A 14,406-nucleotide genomic window follows, 5' to 3' on the forward strand; every position below is an offset into this window, starting at 1 on the left:
AAGGCGGCTCATTTTGTTCCTCCGATGTGAAGTCTGCAGTGTGTCGGAGAAGAGTGTACGCAGAAACGCACACACTTCAAGGCGGCAGAATTCATCTTTGCATACGAGGAAAACTTTGGTGACTAACTAGTGGAACAAAGTTTGTGCCGGAATTTATTTTGGTACACATGTAAAGACTATGCTCAGAATTGCATCTATACAAATATTCTTTATTCATGCACCAATGTTCAACTTCCTTATATCATCTTGTCCCTCAAACATAGATGCAACTTAGAAACAACTTGTTACTCTGGGAAAAAATGGCATCGTCTTCTCGGGATGAGTTTTTTATTCATTTATTGAATTCTTTCTTGAGAGCTGATGTAACAAGTGAATTTTTCCCTTGTGAGATCAATAAAGGATTTTCTTATCTTATTTGAGCTGATTTTGTTTTCAAATTACCAATGGAACGAGAATGATTCAACACTTGAAATGACTTCTCATTTCAAGTGTTTCTGGTCTAATTTTAAGTCACGCTGTCTGATTTGATGTAAAATAGTGCTCAAGTGACAACTCATAAAACGAAATGGAAATGTGTAAAAAGTTTCTGCACATGAAACACACCAAAAGACACAAACATTTGCAAAACTTTGATATAGTGCACAAAATGGGTCCAGGAACAATAATATGTGAATAACTCAATGAGACAGAACCTCATTATTAAAGGGGCTAGATGCAAGTTCGCCATTTTATACTCACTACTGCCACCTCAGGTCATACATGTAACTGCACCTTCTATATTAAGCTCGTGCATGACGGCACTTCGGACCCGAAGTAACACCATTTTGTGCAGGATTTTAGAGGCAGTTGTGGTGAACAGGTCTTTTTTAAACTCTGTATAGTCCCTTTAAGGGGACGCATTGGCACTCTTATTTCAATAACTGTCCAACTACAGTGGCGCAGTTGGTAGAGAGGTCGTGGGTTCGAATCCCAGCTCCCACAAATAGGGCAAGCCACTTCACCCACCTTGCCTCCAGCGTCTGTGTACATTGGTGTATGAATAAGAGTGTGAATGGGTGACTGGTTCCTTACTGTAAAGTGCTTTGGGCCTGATAAAGGTATAAAAGCGCTATAGTATAAATCGAGTCCATTTACCATTTAAAATCAGCATAGATTCTCTTCATGCAAGCACTCTTCAAGCTATTCATCTAAGATAAATGGCATTTTTTCCAATGTAACCCTGATTTCTCAATCCATTTTGTCAACTTGGCTAAGCGCTGAGGTGTGGAAAATGCATCGATGCCAATATAACGTTGTGATGTTGAAAATGGTCAGCAATAAAGTTTGGGATCGAATGATTATACATTAAATGTTACCAAAGAAAATCGCTATTTAGGAAAACATTGTCCAGATTTATATAAAATCAGAGAAAAGAGCCACAGCACAACTCCGCTGCCTGCCAGGTCACTATTGGTAAATACATCCAACATTCTGTAAAGTCCAAGTACTTTTATGTGAACAATATCTCCACTACATTACATGTTGATATCTCCATTGGTTGGTAATTAATGTTGCATTATTGCCAGAATACTTGAGCTTTACTTTACTGATCTTTCCTCACCAAGTCACTCAGTGTACTTGAAATAAGGTCATTCTTTTCATATTTTAAGTGCAATGAGATCTTCTTTTCATAATTTCAGTGCAAACATTCGTACTCCTCTGGCAAATATACTTATCCCAAGAACATTCTACTCATTCCTAGATTACTTTTTGCCGTGTAACAGTGCGTGCCTCTGCAAGGATCAAACAGACTCTCCCCTGGAGCCCGGCTTTCAATAAAACTCCTCATAATGCATAATGAACTGTATACTGCGCCTCATGTAACTTCTGATTGGCAGGCTGGTTGGGGGTCCTGACCTTCTCCCCGTCAAAATAATGGCTTGATATTGGCGGAGTGCCATCCTTCGGTCTGTGAGAGAGGGGGGTTCAAATCCCCTGCACATCCCGCTCTTCCAGCACAGTGTTCAGGGCCAGACGCCGCTGTGCCCACCCCCGTTATCACGCATTCCCTTTCTAGCCCACTACAAAGTCCCATCCGTGGCCTCGCTGCCAGCTCCTCGCCGCAGCTAAAGGTCACCGCTAATGATGCGGCGTCCTGCTGCAGCTTTTGACAGGAGGCGCGGGGTCCGGAGGTGAGCCGCTGTTTGTGTCTGTGACTTTGAATTAGCGTGCATTTTGTCCGACTATATTTTAACAGCGTGTGCCCGGAATGGGAACAGAGGATTACGGGGCGAGCGAGCTCCTGGCGGTGGCAGAGGTGTCGTCGAAAACTTAGGTGAGACAACTGGTGGTTTCCGATTTCCAAGCGGCAGGCTGTCAGTATGAATAAAGATGTTTGGGTCTAATGCTCTCCGGACATTTATTAATAATGTATTGGGGTGGTTCAGTGATGTGCGGTGAATAAATGTTGAATTTAGCAGCTGGGAGCGAGATTTAGTGGCTCCAAACGCTTAACAAAATCCACAGTTTATACACTTCGCAACTCTGTGGGCAGACGAGCACAACGGTCAAAGTCATTCTTCTGACAAACAAAGCGGACTATTTGTACAAAACTTAATTAACTTTCTGTTTAGTGAATACATTTCATCTGAAAAGTGTGTCTGAGTTTATGGAAATCAATGCCTTTGAGCTGGAGAGACAAAAACAAGCTGAAATGCTGCTATTGCACTTTTTCATTGTGGCTGGCAAGGCTACAAATTCATGCCAATATCTAGATTTTCTTCAAAGGTCCCCGAATTATCTACTCAACACTTCAGTAGGAGCACAGTTCGGAAGGCACCAATCCGATACTGGTATTCAATATGGCAGCCGATACGGGAAAAAATATTGGCTACAAATATCTGATACTGAACCGACACCTGTTTTGGCTCTCACCGCTTTAAAAACAACTTTTACTAACTAAATCTAAGTGAATATGGTGCTGTTTGTCTTTATAATTCAATTGCTGAGTTAGCTTTAACCTCTGCAAATGTATTTTTTAGCAACAGCATGCTAAAGCTAGAGTTAGCATTCTGTCGCTAGCAGCAACTAATCAAGCCTGGGTCACAAACTGATAGAAATACCTTAACTAGCAGAATAGAATAAAATCGGCCACTGCTGGAGCGGCCAAGTGTTTGTGCTTTAGTTTGTGAAATGATGTTAAAGAATAACTGAGCTAACATATTGTTAATAAGTTGTAATGATCAGATTACTTATTTGTTAGTTGTTTATGTTAAAGGAACAGGACACCGTTTTTACATACTGAGATATGTTCTTAGCTCAGACGAGTTGATGCGTACGTGTCTGGTCTTTATTTGTGCGGTCAGTGGCGCAAAACGACCAAAGATGTCGTTAGCATTTGACCTCTCCCAGTATATTCCTATAGCTCCAAACAGGGTGAAGTTAAAAGCGACCACGCTCTTCCACAGGCAAAGACCAGACAGGTACGTATCAACTCGTCTAAGCTCAGGTAAGAACGTATCTCAGTTTTGAAAAACGGTGGCCTGTTGCTTTAATGTAACCAAAATACCCAAGGATATTTATGTAGAAAAGTCCAGTGATCCTTGTTAAATGTTTTTCCAGTAGTTTATTACTAGATAAAGGCTAATTAATAATTGATCTGTAACACCGTGACAAGAAAAGATAAGAATTTATTGATCGTAAAATGGAGAAAAGAGCAGATACTCAACCCCCCAGTATCGGTATTGTTGGATCGGTGCACCTCTAAGCACAATATCCCAGCGTTTTTGCACTTTCTTTCTTCCAAAGCCTTAGTCTGAAACGTCCAGCCAGAGCGTAAATGACAGTGTCCCACTCTTTCTCACATGTCTGACTTAGCTTGTCATATTTTCTCTCGCACAACTTTTTAGAAATGTTGCGCAGGCGGCTTTACTTTTCAGACTGACAGCACCATTAGCACCTGCCAGAGCCTCCCCTTTAAAAACCATCACACGGCGCCTGGTAAAGCAAGTTTAACCCTCTTCTCTGAGCTCCCGGTGGAAAAAACCTCACCGTGTTGTAAATTCCACCCCTCCCGCTTTCACCCAACGAAGACCGGGTTTCTACGTGCTTCGCCGGATTTGCATTTTTGAAGTATTACAAAATAATTAGCGGGGAGATATGCACATAGAAGCGCAGTATAATGACTTCTCTGGCTGATTTATGGCGAGTGGAGCAAAGGGGAGGCCCACTTGACCCCGGAGAAGGGACAAATGACTGCATTAGCGCCCATAAATTAGACCCATCTGCTTCGACGAGGAGTTAAAGATGTGTAAAAACATAAGGAGCACCAATCAACGCAGACCCATGGCATCATCATTAATGATACCGACATTTCTCCTGCCAAGAGCCGTTTTGATTAGCACCAATGTAAAGCTCCGGTGTCGTTTCTTGCAGTGAATCTTTCCGGACAGAAGTTTGTCTTGGAGATCCTTTTCTCTCAAGCAAGGTCTTCAAACGGAAAGATTTTCTTCTCCATTTCAGTGCTTTCACGCACGCTGTGGCTCAATTATTTTCACAGTGATAACATGGATCTAGTGGTGATATGGCTAATCTTTAACCGGCTACTGGGCATCCATAGGTTGAATAGAGTTTAAGCCGATGACACAACGACATGAGCTAAAGATTGGTTTGGACAGTACAAAACACGAGGAAAGTGAATGCTTCAGACGGTTCAGGTGCTTTTAAACTCCTCATCGAAGCAGATGGGTTTCATTTATGGGTGCAATATTCTTGAAAAGTTAATGATTTGAAGTCACAAGAAGTCCTAGGCACTCTCTCTCTCAGACTTGAAATGGACAGCCATTTGTACTAGGTTTAACTGGTTCCTTGGGCAAACACTTAGACCAGTGGTTGTCAGACCTTTCACACCAATTACCACCTGATAAGATACTTGACCTTCCGAGAAAGCCAAGATCATGAAGAAATCAGGGCTAAAGTGGGTCTAAAACCGACTGAAATCGGACTAAAATATCTCCAAACCGTGTGAAAACCCTGCATGTATCGACCAGGAATACGCCTAACTTAAAGACATTACTAAAGCATACATGAATCAAATTAAGCGGAGTCTCAAATTGCAGATGACCCTGAGCACATGTCTCAAAGTGTTTGGGCATGAGAAGAAGTGAATTGTCTCTCCGTAGCCTCTGCCGTTGGCGTATTTGCCTCGTCATTAAGTGCCCAATGTTCCGATTGTACCCCTCGGGCCAAGCGTAAAAGCCGAACTGAATAAACAGCTTCATTGCGACGATGGCAACTACCATTACACTTCACAAGTTTTCGATGTACAAACAATAAATAACCATTCTCTTTACGAAAACTTCGAATCCTAGAGGATCCATATCAGGGTGCAAAACCGAGCAAACACAATTACCAAGAAAGATCATTTCAATTGAGTGACTAAAGGAAGATATCTGACTGTATTAACACTTAACTAAAAGAGATCCCAACTTCCATCCATCCATCCATCCATCCATCCATCCATCCATCCATCCATCCATCCATCCATCCATCCATCCATCGATAGTTAATGAATCAAACTTAAACAAAGCTACCAATAAGCTCTTTCTCTGATCAAGCCTTGCATCCTTTAAGTTTACCACAAACCCATCTGCCAGTTCCAATCAAGCTAATTCCTGGTGTCTTTCTCTTGCGCTACTCTGAGGAAGAAGCTGTCGATAGATGCGATTGGGGAGGCGCGATAACCAAGCAAGATCAACTCGCTGGAGAAGTAATAGATAAAGTTACTGGGCCCGGCGGTCCACTATTGCGCGGTGTTGGAGTGAATTGTCCATTATTTCCCAAATTGGTTATCGGGCCACATTGATTTTCCCATTGAGGCTCCCCGTGAGGCTCCCGCACAAGCTGTCCGCCCACTGCCTCGCTATCGAGCTCCTCGCCTGGATACCCGCGCTTTGACCGCCGGGCCCCCCCCTCCCCTCTCTGCACCCCAAACTGGTGAATCAGCACACAATAGCCCCCCCCCTACCAAATGTACATCTCTATCACGGCTCAAAATGTTGTGTTTGGTGTCGTTTCGAGCGACAATGGGGATTTTGTACAGACTTTACAAGCAAATTGATTGGGCTTCGCTGTTTGCGGAGCCTGTGAGCGACCAGATCTATATCCTAAAAAGCGAACAAGCGCGGCTACTGTGTGCTTAGAGGCGATAGATGACCGATTAGGACGAGTATTAGCCGCAACACCCGATAGTCATTCCCACAGCGTCGATTTGAAGTAAAGATAGGTTTGTCGGGCAGATTTGCCGGTGAGATGACCACAGAATATGAAAGCTGCCACACAAACGGCACGTCTGTCTATCAGCCCAGCAAGCCATTGTCACATGAGAATCATTGTCCCCCTATCGGCTTCGCTGTTTGCTTTTGCTGTAGATATAGGACTCAGCCAGCTCAATCTGCACTCCATTATAGAGTGAGATAGAGGCGCTGGACAAACTTCATTGATAGTAGGCAGGGATAAGGCACGGGTTTTGGAAGGGGGGGGGGGGGGTATTTTCACGACAAATCAGCCCTGTCCACTTCAGAAAGAAAAGCCGGCACCCCCCCACCTTTCCCCATATCGGTGACAATACAAGCCAATTACGAGCGCGCCGGACACCCACGGTACACAGCATACAGGCGGCGGAGGGGCAGGAGACCACGGACCCATGGGCTGACCAGTGTTTGATGGAGACATGCTGAGGAAGCAGCTGGAGGCTTTACGGCCAAAGAGAAAAGGGGAAATGTTGAAGAGACTGTACAACAATGGGAAGGAGACGGTACAAAAGAGGGGAGGAGATGAAAGTTTGGATTCGATTGGCAATGACGCAGTGATTAAGTCAAAATCACCAGCTGTAAGAAAGAACAAAGTGTGGGATTCAATGAGCGAAGATGGAACCGGTTTTGAAGTTTTTGTCACAATGCAACTACAGAGTTCGTATCTTCTCATTCAGATCCGTACTTACAGGGTTCATACAGATTGGCAAATATGTAATCAAACAAAGGAATGAGGAGAAAGTTAGTTATTTAAATTCAATACAATGGTCAGATTTTGAGCAAAAAGTGGTGGCCAAAGCTCCATTTGTATGTGTTTTGGACCATCATTATTTATCTTCGAACATAGGCAGTAAAAATAGTCGAGCACTTTCACTATTATCTGAGTAATTTACATTTAATGCCAGTTTCAAGCAGATTTCATGCTTCAATGAATTAAACTGTAACATAGCATATCATAGAAAGTCAACAAAATGCAATATGTTGTTCCAATTCCTTCAAAACGCTGCTGTTCAAATGTTCCACTAAATAACTCTGACACAATATAGACATTGTTCTTTTGCGTCTATGACCAGTGTTAACTTGAAACTCGCAGTTGTGTAGAAGAAGCCACCTAAACTCAAACTTACTATGATGTACTTATTATTATGCTGCAGTGTTGCTTTAAGGCGGGGTATTAGATATTGCTTGATACAGCATTGAGTGCGCTCCGATTGAGTCAGCATTTCGTTCCGAGTGTCGCGTCTGAGCGATCACCAAAATGCTTCCATTAACAAAATTAGCCTCGTCACGGGACAAAAACTGCAATAGTGTTTTTTTTCCCCTCACATATTGCTCAAATTGAATGCCCGAAACAACTGAACAACTGCTGCAAGATAAGTAAAGAAGACGGCAAAACACAGGGCATCACCTCTTCCTATAGAAAAGATCACAGCTCTGTCCATGTTCATCTGTATGCTCTGACATGGAGACAAAGCCGGCAGCTCATTACAGCAAACATCAAAGTGACAAGACTTACAAACTGCCTTCCATACGCGTGCACACACATGTAATTGAACGCAGCCTATGCACGCACACAGCCCCATAGCCTGCCATTAGAGACAGGAATGTTCAAAGACAACACATTACCCCGTTTCTTTTTTTTTTTTACACCAAGCGTAGAATACATTGCTTGCAGGGGCATTGATTTTGCGACTTTCGAAAACTGCGGAATTGAGTTTCCTCCGCCATTGACTAAAGTTAAGGAGATGTGACAGCGTGCCCGACAGCGGACAGCTTCATTTAATGGACCGAGTGGACTGCGCGGCACGCTTTCCACAAAATACATCAGGTTGTAGCGCCGCTGTGCCATGTTCCACTTACATTTACTGGACGCAACAGCAATCACAAGGCGCTGCGGATGCTTCATCTTGATGGTGACGACTGAAATATTTAAAGCCCTGCATGTGCGTGACATATTTATTACATATTTGAATGGGAAATGTCTGCCTTGTCAATATTGCAAGCAGAACTAACTGAAAAAGTTAACTTTGCTCTTTGGATTATGTATTTCAAGTTACATTAACTAACATAATTTGGCTCTTGCAACTTGGTTTTGTCTGTAAAATGTACTTAGATTGTTGAAGTTAAGCCTAATTTGATGTGTAACGTATCACAAGCTCATTTGAAATAGCTTAACTTACTTGTGATATCAAGTAAACCTAACAAGTTCTTGCAAAAAACATTGGCTTACATAATTTGGCTCTTGCAACTTAGTTTTGTCTGTAAAATGTACATAGATTTAAACATGTACTTAGATGTTTAAGTTCAGCCTAATTTGGTGTGTAATGTATCACAAGCTCATTTGAAATAGCTTAACTTACTTGCGATATCAAGTAAACCTAACAAGTTCTTGCAAAAACATTGGCTTACATTATTTGGCTCTTGCAACTTGGTTTTGTCTGTAAAATGTACTTCGATTGTTTAAATGAAGCCTAATTTGATGTGTAACGCATCACAAGTTAATTTGAAATAGCTTAACTTAATTGTGATATCAAGTAAACCAAACAAGTTCTTGCAAAAACATTGGCTTACATTATTTGGCTCTTGCAACTTGGTTTTGTCTGTAAAATGTACATAGATTTAAACATGTACTTAGATGTTTAAGATAAGCCTAACTTGATGTGCAACATATTACAAGCTCATTTGAAATAGCTTCAATTACTTGTGATATCAAGTAAACCCAACAAGTTCTTGCAAAAACGAAGTCAGCAATGAAGCTCCATTTTTTGCCATACTGTAAATCTCCAACACTTTCTTCCACTTGCTCATAATGACAACAAATGACCCTTGCCTCTTTCTAGTAAGTATACACCTCCAAAGTGAAGCAGGCATGCACGAGTTTGCCAAACCAGCGAGACCCGAAGCAGAAGGAATAAATCCGTGGTCTTACTGTGGTTGAAGCTGGAGGAGAAGTTGCCCCATTCTAGCAGAGTGGCGTTGAAGGAAGGCAGTGATCCGTTGTAGTCGGGGTCGGTGCCGTTGTTCGGATTCCTGATGGTGTCCGTGAACAAGTTCATCTGCAGGAGCGTCTTGAGCAGGTAACGCAGCATCGTGAGGGACCCGAAAGCTCTCCCTCAGTGTATAAAAAAAAAGGAAACTCCTTCCCGAAAAGTCAGAATCCCCCTCGAAAATGTTCTTAAATGTAACCAAACTTGTCCAAAATTGAGTCCAGATTCCAGCTGTTATCCTCTAGAGGGGGGGTGGGGTGGGGGGGGGGTTAAGGCTCCTTTCGCTCTTGACTCCTTTTGTTCTCACGCTCGCATAACTTCACTCAATGGGGCTTGTATCGCACATTCACGCGCACAGGCGGAAACCACGCTGCCTCCGCTGTGCAAGAATCTGGCTGGTATGGTGATGTTTGGATTCTCTGCCTCCTGCCTCCTCCTCTGGCTCCTCCTGTGCCCCTCCCCTCGCCTCTCTCTCCCCCCGCTCTGTGATGGAGGGGGGGGGGGGGGGTCCCGGGGGTGCGCGGCAGAGGAGAGAGAGAGAAAGTGAGCAGGTGCTGTGGGCAATAAATGTTTAATTATTGGATTAATAATCATCCCGGGAGGCTTAGGGATTCAGGTGATGTGTAAAATAGACCGGAGAGTGGACTGTCACTGTCACTACCACTTTACATTTAGCCGTCCCTGGTTCTATTCAATGGGAAAAGCAAACAAGAGATGCAAGATGTGGGTCCCACAAGATTAAGGTTTCATCATTTGTTTGTTGTGCTAATTGCTGCTTTTATATTTGACATTTTCTTTTCAAGTCTTTCATCACCAAGTCTGCTTCCGGGACTCTTCTTGTTCTTTTGATTCGGTCGTTTTTTTGGGGGGGAGGAGGGTCTAAATATTGCCAGAGTTTTACAAAATGTGAAATGCGTTTGAATCTGTAAGAGTTCACGATAAAGTGGAAGTGTTTCGGAAATGAAGGTAAACACATGATTCCACCGACAGAAGTAACATCATAGACGTTTGGATTCAATCAATGAGAAAGACTTTTATTTTCCCCCAAAATGATAAAGTAAGCGAGGGAGAAAGGCCGCTGCGTAATTAGCCCTTTGAAATCAAAGCTTTTAAGAGTAAATGTCAATAGAGAATTTTAATGCAGGAAGAGTGATTTATTTTTTCGTTTTCCCCCTAAAAACCAAAAAGCGGCTCCACAATTATTTGTCAAAAACTTCTCTTTGAAATTTGATTTAAGTTAGCTGCGCATGAAACAATATGCTGCTATGTTCATATTTAGGGTAATACTTTCAGACGGCTTGATAATTCTAGGTTTGGTTCAACTGTTTGTGTGTGATTTATCTTTATATCAACAAAAAAAGGTGTAGTTGTGCATGCGAATGAAAATGCGAATCTATAACATCCTATTTTTAAAGTTTTTATGGTTCTAAATGCGTACGTTCCTAGATTACAATGGAAAAAGAATGTCACAATGTGTAAAATGAGCCCAGAACTATTCACCACAGCTGCCTCTAAAATCCTACACTGTCACTCAAAAAGGTGTTAATCCGGGTCTAAAGTGCCGCCATGCTTAAAGGAATAGGCCACCGTTTTTACATACTGAGATATGTTCTTACCTGAGCTTAGACGAGTTCATTTGTACCTGGTCTGGTCTTCACGCGTGCCCTCAGTCACGTAAACACAGCACAGACGGCGTTAGCATTTAGCCTCTCCTCCTCTCCTCTATAGCTCCAAATGAGGTCAAGATAGAAGCTACCAAGCTCTTCCATGTTTTCCCTATTTAGATATGGTTACGTGAAGTGTTACACGATAAATTATAGTCACACAAAATTAAATAATGTGGATTTTCTAAGCGGATAAAGAGGGGAACTATATTGTAAGGCGTAATAATACAAGGAGTACTTCGACATCAGCGCAGTAATATTATTATATTACTGTGCGGCTAAATGCTAATATCTGTGCTGTGTTTTCGTGACTGAGGGCACGCGTGAAGTCCAGACAGGTACAAATGAACTCGTCTAAGCTCAGGTAAGAACATATCTCAGAATGTAAAAACGGTGGCCTGTTCCTTTAATGTAGAAACTGCAGTTACGCGTAAGACCTGAGGTGGCAGTAGCGAGTATAAAAACATCAACTTCCATCTAGTCCCTTTAAGGAAGAAATTAAATAAATTGAAGTAATTTTGATTAAATCTAAACTGTAGAGCGTAGAGAAGAGATTTGTTCTAGTCTTTGATCAGATAAAACATCTTATTACTGATGGAACAAGTAATTTTGTTCTTAATTCGGATTACTTAGGAGCATTTGAAGTGAAAAACAAATATTGTTTTACAGCAAAAGTTGATTTTTTTTTTCAATTTTTTGTGGGAGTCGCGCTTGTTCCATTGGCATTAGCATTTATTTATTGATTAGTTCAAACCGACTCAAATTCAACTTAAATAACCTTTATTCAAGCAATTTTAAGATGTTCATTTTTCTAGTGTACATATAAGTGCTTATTGTCTATTAATTATACTTACTGCAAAAAAAAAAAAACGTTAAAATAACTCAAGTTAAGTAATATTTGACCTTATATTTGAATAATTTTGACTTTTACCAGTGGAATTACCAGTATTTTTACACATAGAACATGTTATTTGAGATTCTTTGTCTGATTTTTTTTCTGAAATAAGATGTTTTTTCTCAATTTAAAAGTGCAGGAATTGATGGAATCTTTTACTTGCCTATTCATATCCAGGAACAATTACTTTCTTATTTCTACATTACTTTTTTGCAGCGCATTCATTCATACTTCATGCTTTTGTGACGATGCAGTTTTCCTTATGGATAAATAAAGTTTGTCTTCCTCCCCCAGCCTCATAAATAATATAGGTAGATCTATATTGTGAGTGAAAAGACAGGAAGTAACATGTTTCTTGCCAACAAAGGCAGATTGTCTTTTGATAACACGACACCTTGTCAGCTTTCCCAGCCATCTGCACTGTACCGGCCGAGCTCTGTTTTTGTGGCCATTGTCCGCTTGCATAAATATGTGTGCGTGTGCATATGGATGAACAGAATGCGCTCAGATGCCTTCAATCATGCTCAAGCATCTCCTATTGGTCCACATATCATCATCGACGCCCATGTGTTCCGGTAATGCCCGCGGTCGCATGTGGCGCCCAGGAGTCCCGCTGACAGCCGCAGTGTGACTCCCATTAACTGCTCGCCGTCCCCCATGTGGACCCTGTCCCCTCCTGCTCCATCATGGGGACAAAGGGAGCCATCGCCGAGACAAAGTTGCCGTGACGACCCCCAAACCGTTCACTATTCTGGAGGTCTTTTCCGGTCCCTCCTTTTATATAAGGTGCTCTATTCATGGGCGTTTGGTGCCAGTGACGTACAGTGCTAATGGCTGTGGCAAAACAGAACGTTTTAAATCCATCCATTTTATTACTTAAGGATATACCGGTCAACAAGACTAGTTACGAGGCCAATAATGTGTGTCTCATTGCCTTCTGATTTAAATAAAAAATGCATCGACAACATAAAAACACCGGGTATTCTCACACACACACACACACATAAGATTTTTCAAAACAAGATATTTAATAGATTTGTTTGCAGTTTGTTGTTTTGAGACTCGGCTGTGATTGTTTAAAGTGAGGCAGGCTTGTTCGAGTCAGCAGCATGGGCGGCAAGAAGGTCCCAGGTTCGATCCCCCTTTCTGTGCAGAGTTTACATGTTCTCCCTTTGTTCCTCCAGACACTTTAATATGTACAATAGGTTCCCCTCTGAGGCCAGGAGTCCTCTGGCAAGTTGTCCTTTCCTGGTTGAATAAGCCGAATGCCCATCTCGACTGCGCATGCGTGGGTCAATCAGGCTCCTGATTTCGGCTTCCAAACAAACCACTCCGCCATTGAAATGTGTGAGCGAGTTCAGGCAGCGGAGCGTGAACACTGAAGTGTATTGACTTGAGCCATAACCATGAATTATAGTCTTTAAACAAATGCCCGTAAGCCTTATAAGTCTCAAGTGGCATTTCTTGCAAATATTTATGTTGTCAATATCTTGAAAGCGAGGGAAAAGTCAGGACGGCGGCTCCGTAGGCAGGAGCGGACCATAGCGGACCATAGTGGACAGGGGAACGACAGGACCTGGGATCAGCCCGACACAGACACCGTCACTTTTTAAATCATTTAAATTCGTCTTGAAATCGCAGGGAAAAGTTTCAAAACGGTGTTGATGTTAAATATAGTGGGTACATTTCCGTCTGTCAATTTAGCGATCGATTAGCCATGTTGTTCACCATCAGATCACTCCTAAAAATACTAATAAAGTAAATGTTGATGGCCTAGCCTAAATGTGTACATGGATCTCTGTTTTTCTCACATAAGTTTTTCCAACTATGTGAACAAGGACTGGTCGTCACTTTGACAGCAGCTCTACATATGTTGCCGTTCAGTTCTTTCAGTTTCTGTCTCTGTACGCAGCCGAGGTTGTAAAAATAGACTTTATGCTAACATCGTAACAAGCTCCACGGCGACGACAAAACCACTTTATAGCATCAACTTTCCAGCGGTTAAAACGGTCCAAATCAGAGCTTTCTTCGTTGCTTAACACTAACTATCAATACTGTTTGGTAGCCAAAATAAATTCCATTACCCATAATGCAACGGGCGACCCGAGATCAGCTTATTAAAACAAGTTTGTCCTCTCCTAAAACAATTTAGTTTGAAGCAATCTCTGGGTGAAATCCAAATCCCAGATCACCAGCCTGGTCAAAACAGCTGGGAAATTCAAAGGGAAATGTCTGTTATCCCCCCAGCAGTTGTCAGAAGAATCTACCATCAGCCAGGCCCACAGGGTTATATCTGACTCTTAACACATATTAGACTCTAATTTTATGCACGGATGCATTTCTGTGCAAGCAAAACAGGCATAAGAACTCTTTCATTTCCACCTCTGTGAAATTCATAGTGAGTTGGAGAACAGGCAGAGGAGGAGATGACTTGTTTCTGAGCTTTTCACTAATGTGCACTTGTGACAATGGTATTGTATGGTGACTAACAAACTAATATCCATCTGGCTTTTGAAGTTTTTTGAAAAGCACCTTGTTATGCCACTGCTCAATACATATTATCATCCTGA

General features: G+C 42.0%; 1 protein-coding gene and 1 long non-coding RNA gene across 3 annotated transcripts in view; one reads left to right on the forward strand and one right to left on the reverse strand.

The window, feature by feature from the left end:
* robo3 (roundabout, axon guidance receptor, homolog 3) overlaps positions 1 to 9,394 on the reverse strand; it is a 366,973-nt gene extending 357,579 nt beyond the window's left edge. For both annotated transcript variants that reach the window (XM_079565561.1, XM_079565560.1), the window contains exon 1: positions 9,220 to 9,394. In XM_079565561.1, coding sequence (XP_079421687.1) covers positions 9,220 to 9,379 — 160 coding nt within the window. In that variant the 5' untranslated portion in view covers positions 9,380 to 9,394. The remainder of the gene's footprint in view (positions 1 to 9,219) is intronic.
* The window catches only part of LOC306969925, a 358,335-nt gene extending 346,669 nt beyond the window's left edge, over positions 1 to 11,666 (forward strand). The window contains exon 3 of the long non-coding RNA XR_013793359.1: positions 11,647 to 11,666. This is a non-coding gene — a long non-coding RNA (uncharacterized lncRNA). The remainder of the gene's footprint in view (positions 1 to 11,646) is intronic.
* The last annotated feature ends 2,740 nt before the right edge of the window (positions 11,667 to 14,406 follow it).

The sequence above is a fragment of the Gobius niger genome, assembly GCF_951799975.1.
Source record: "Gobius niger genome assembly, chromosome: 11".
NCBI classification, from domain to species: domain Eukaryota; kingdom Metazoa; phylum Chordata; class Actinopteri; order Gobiiformes; family Gobiidae; genus Gobius; species Gobius niger.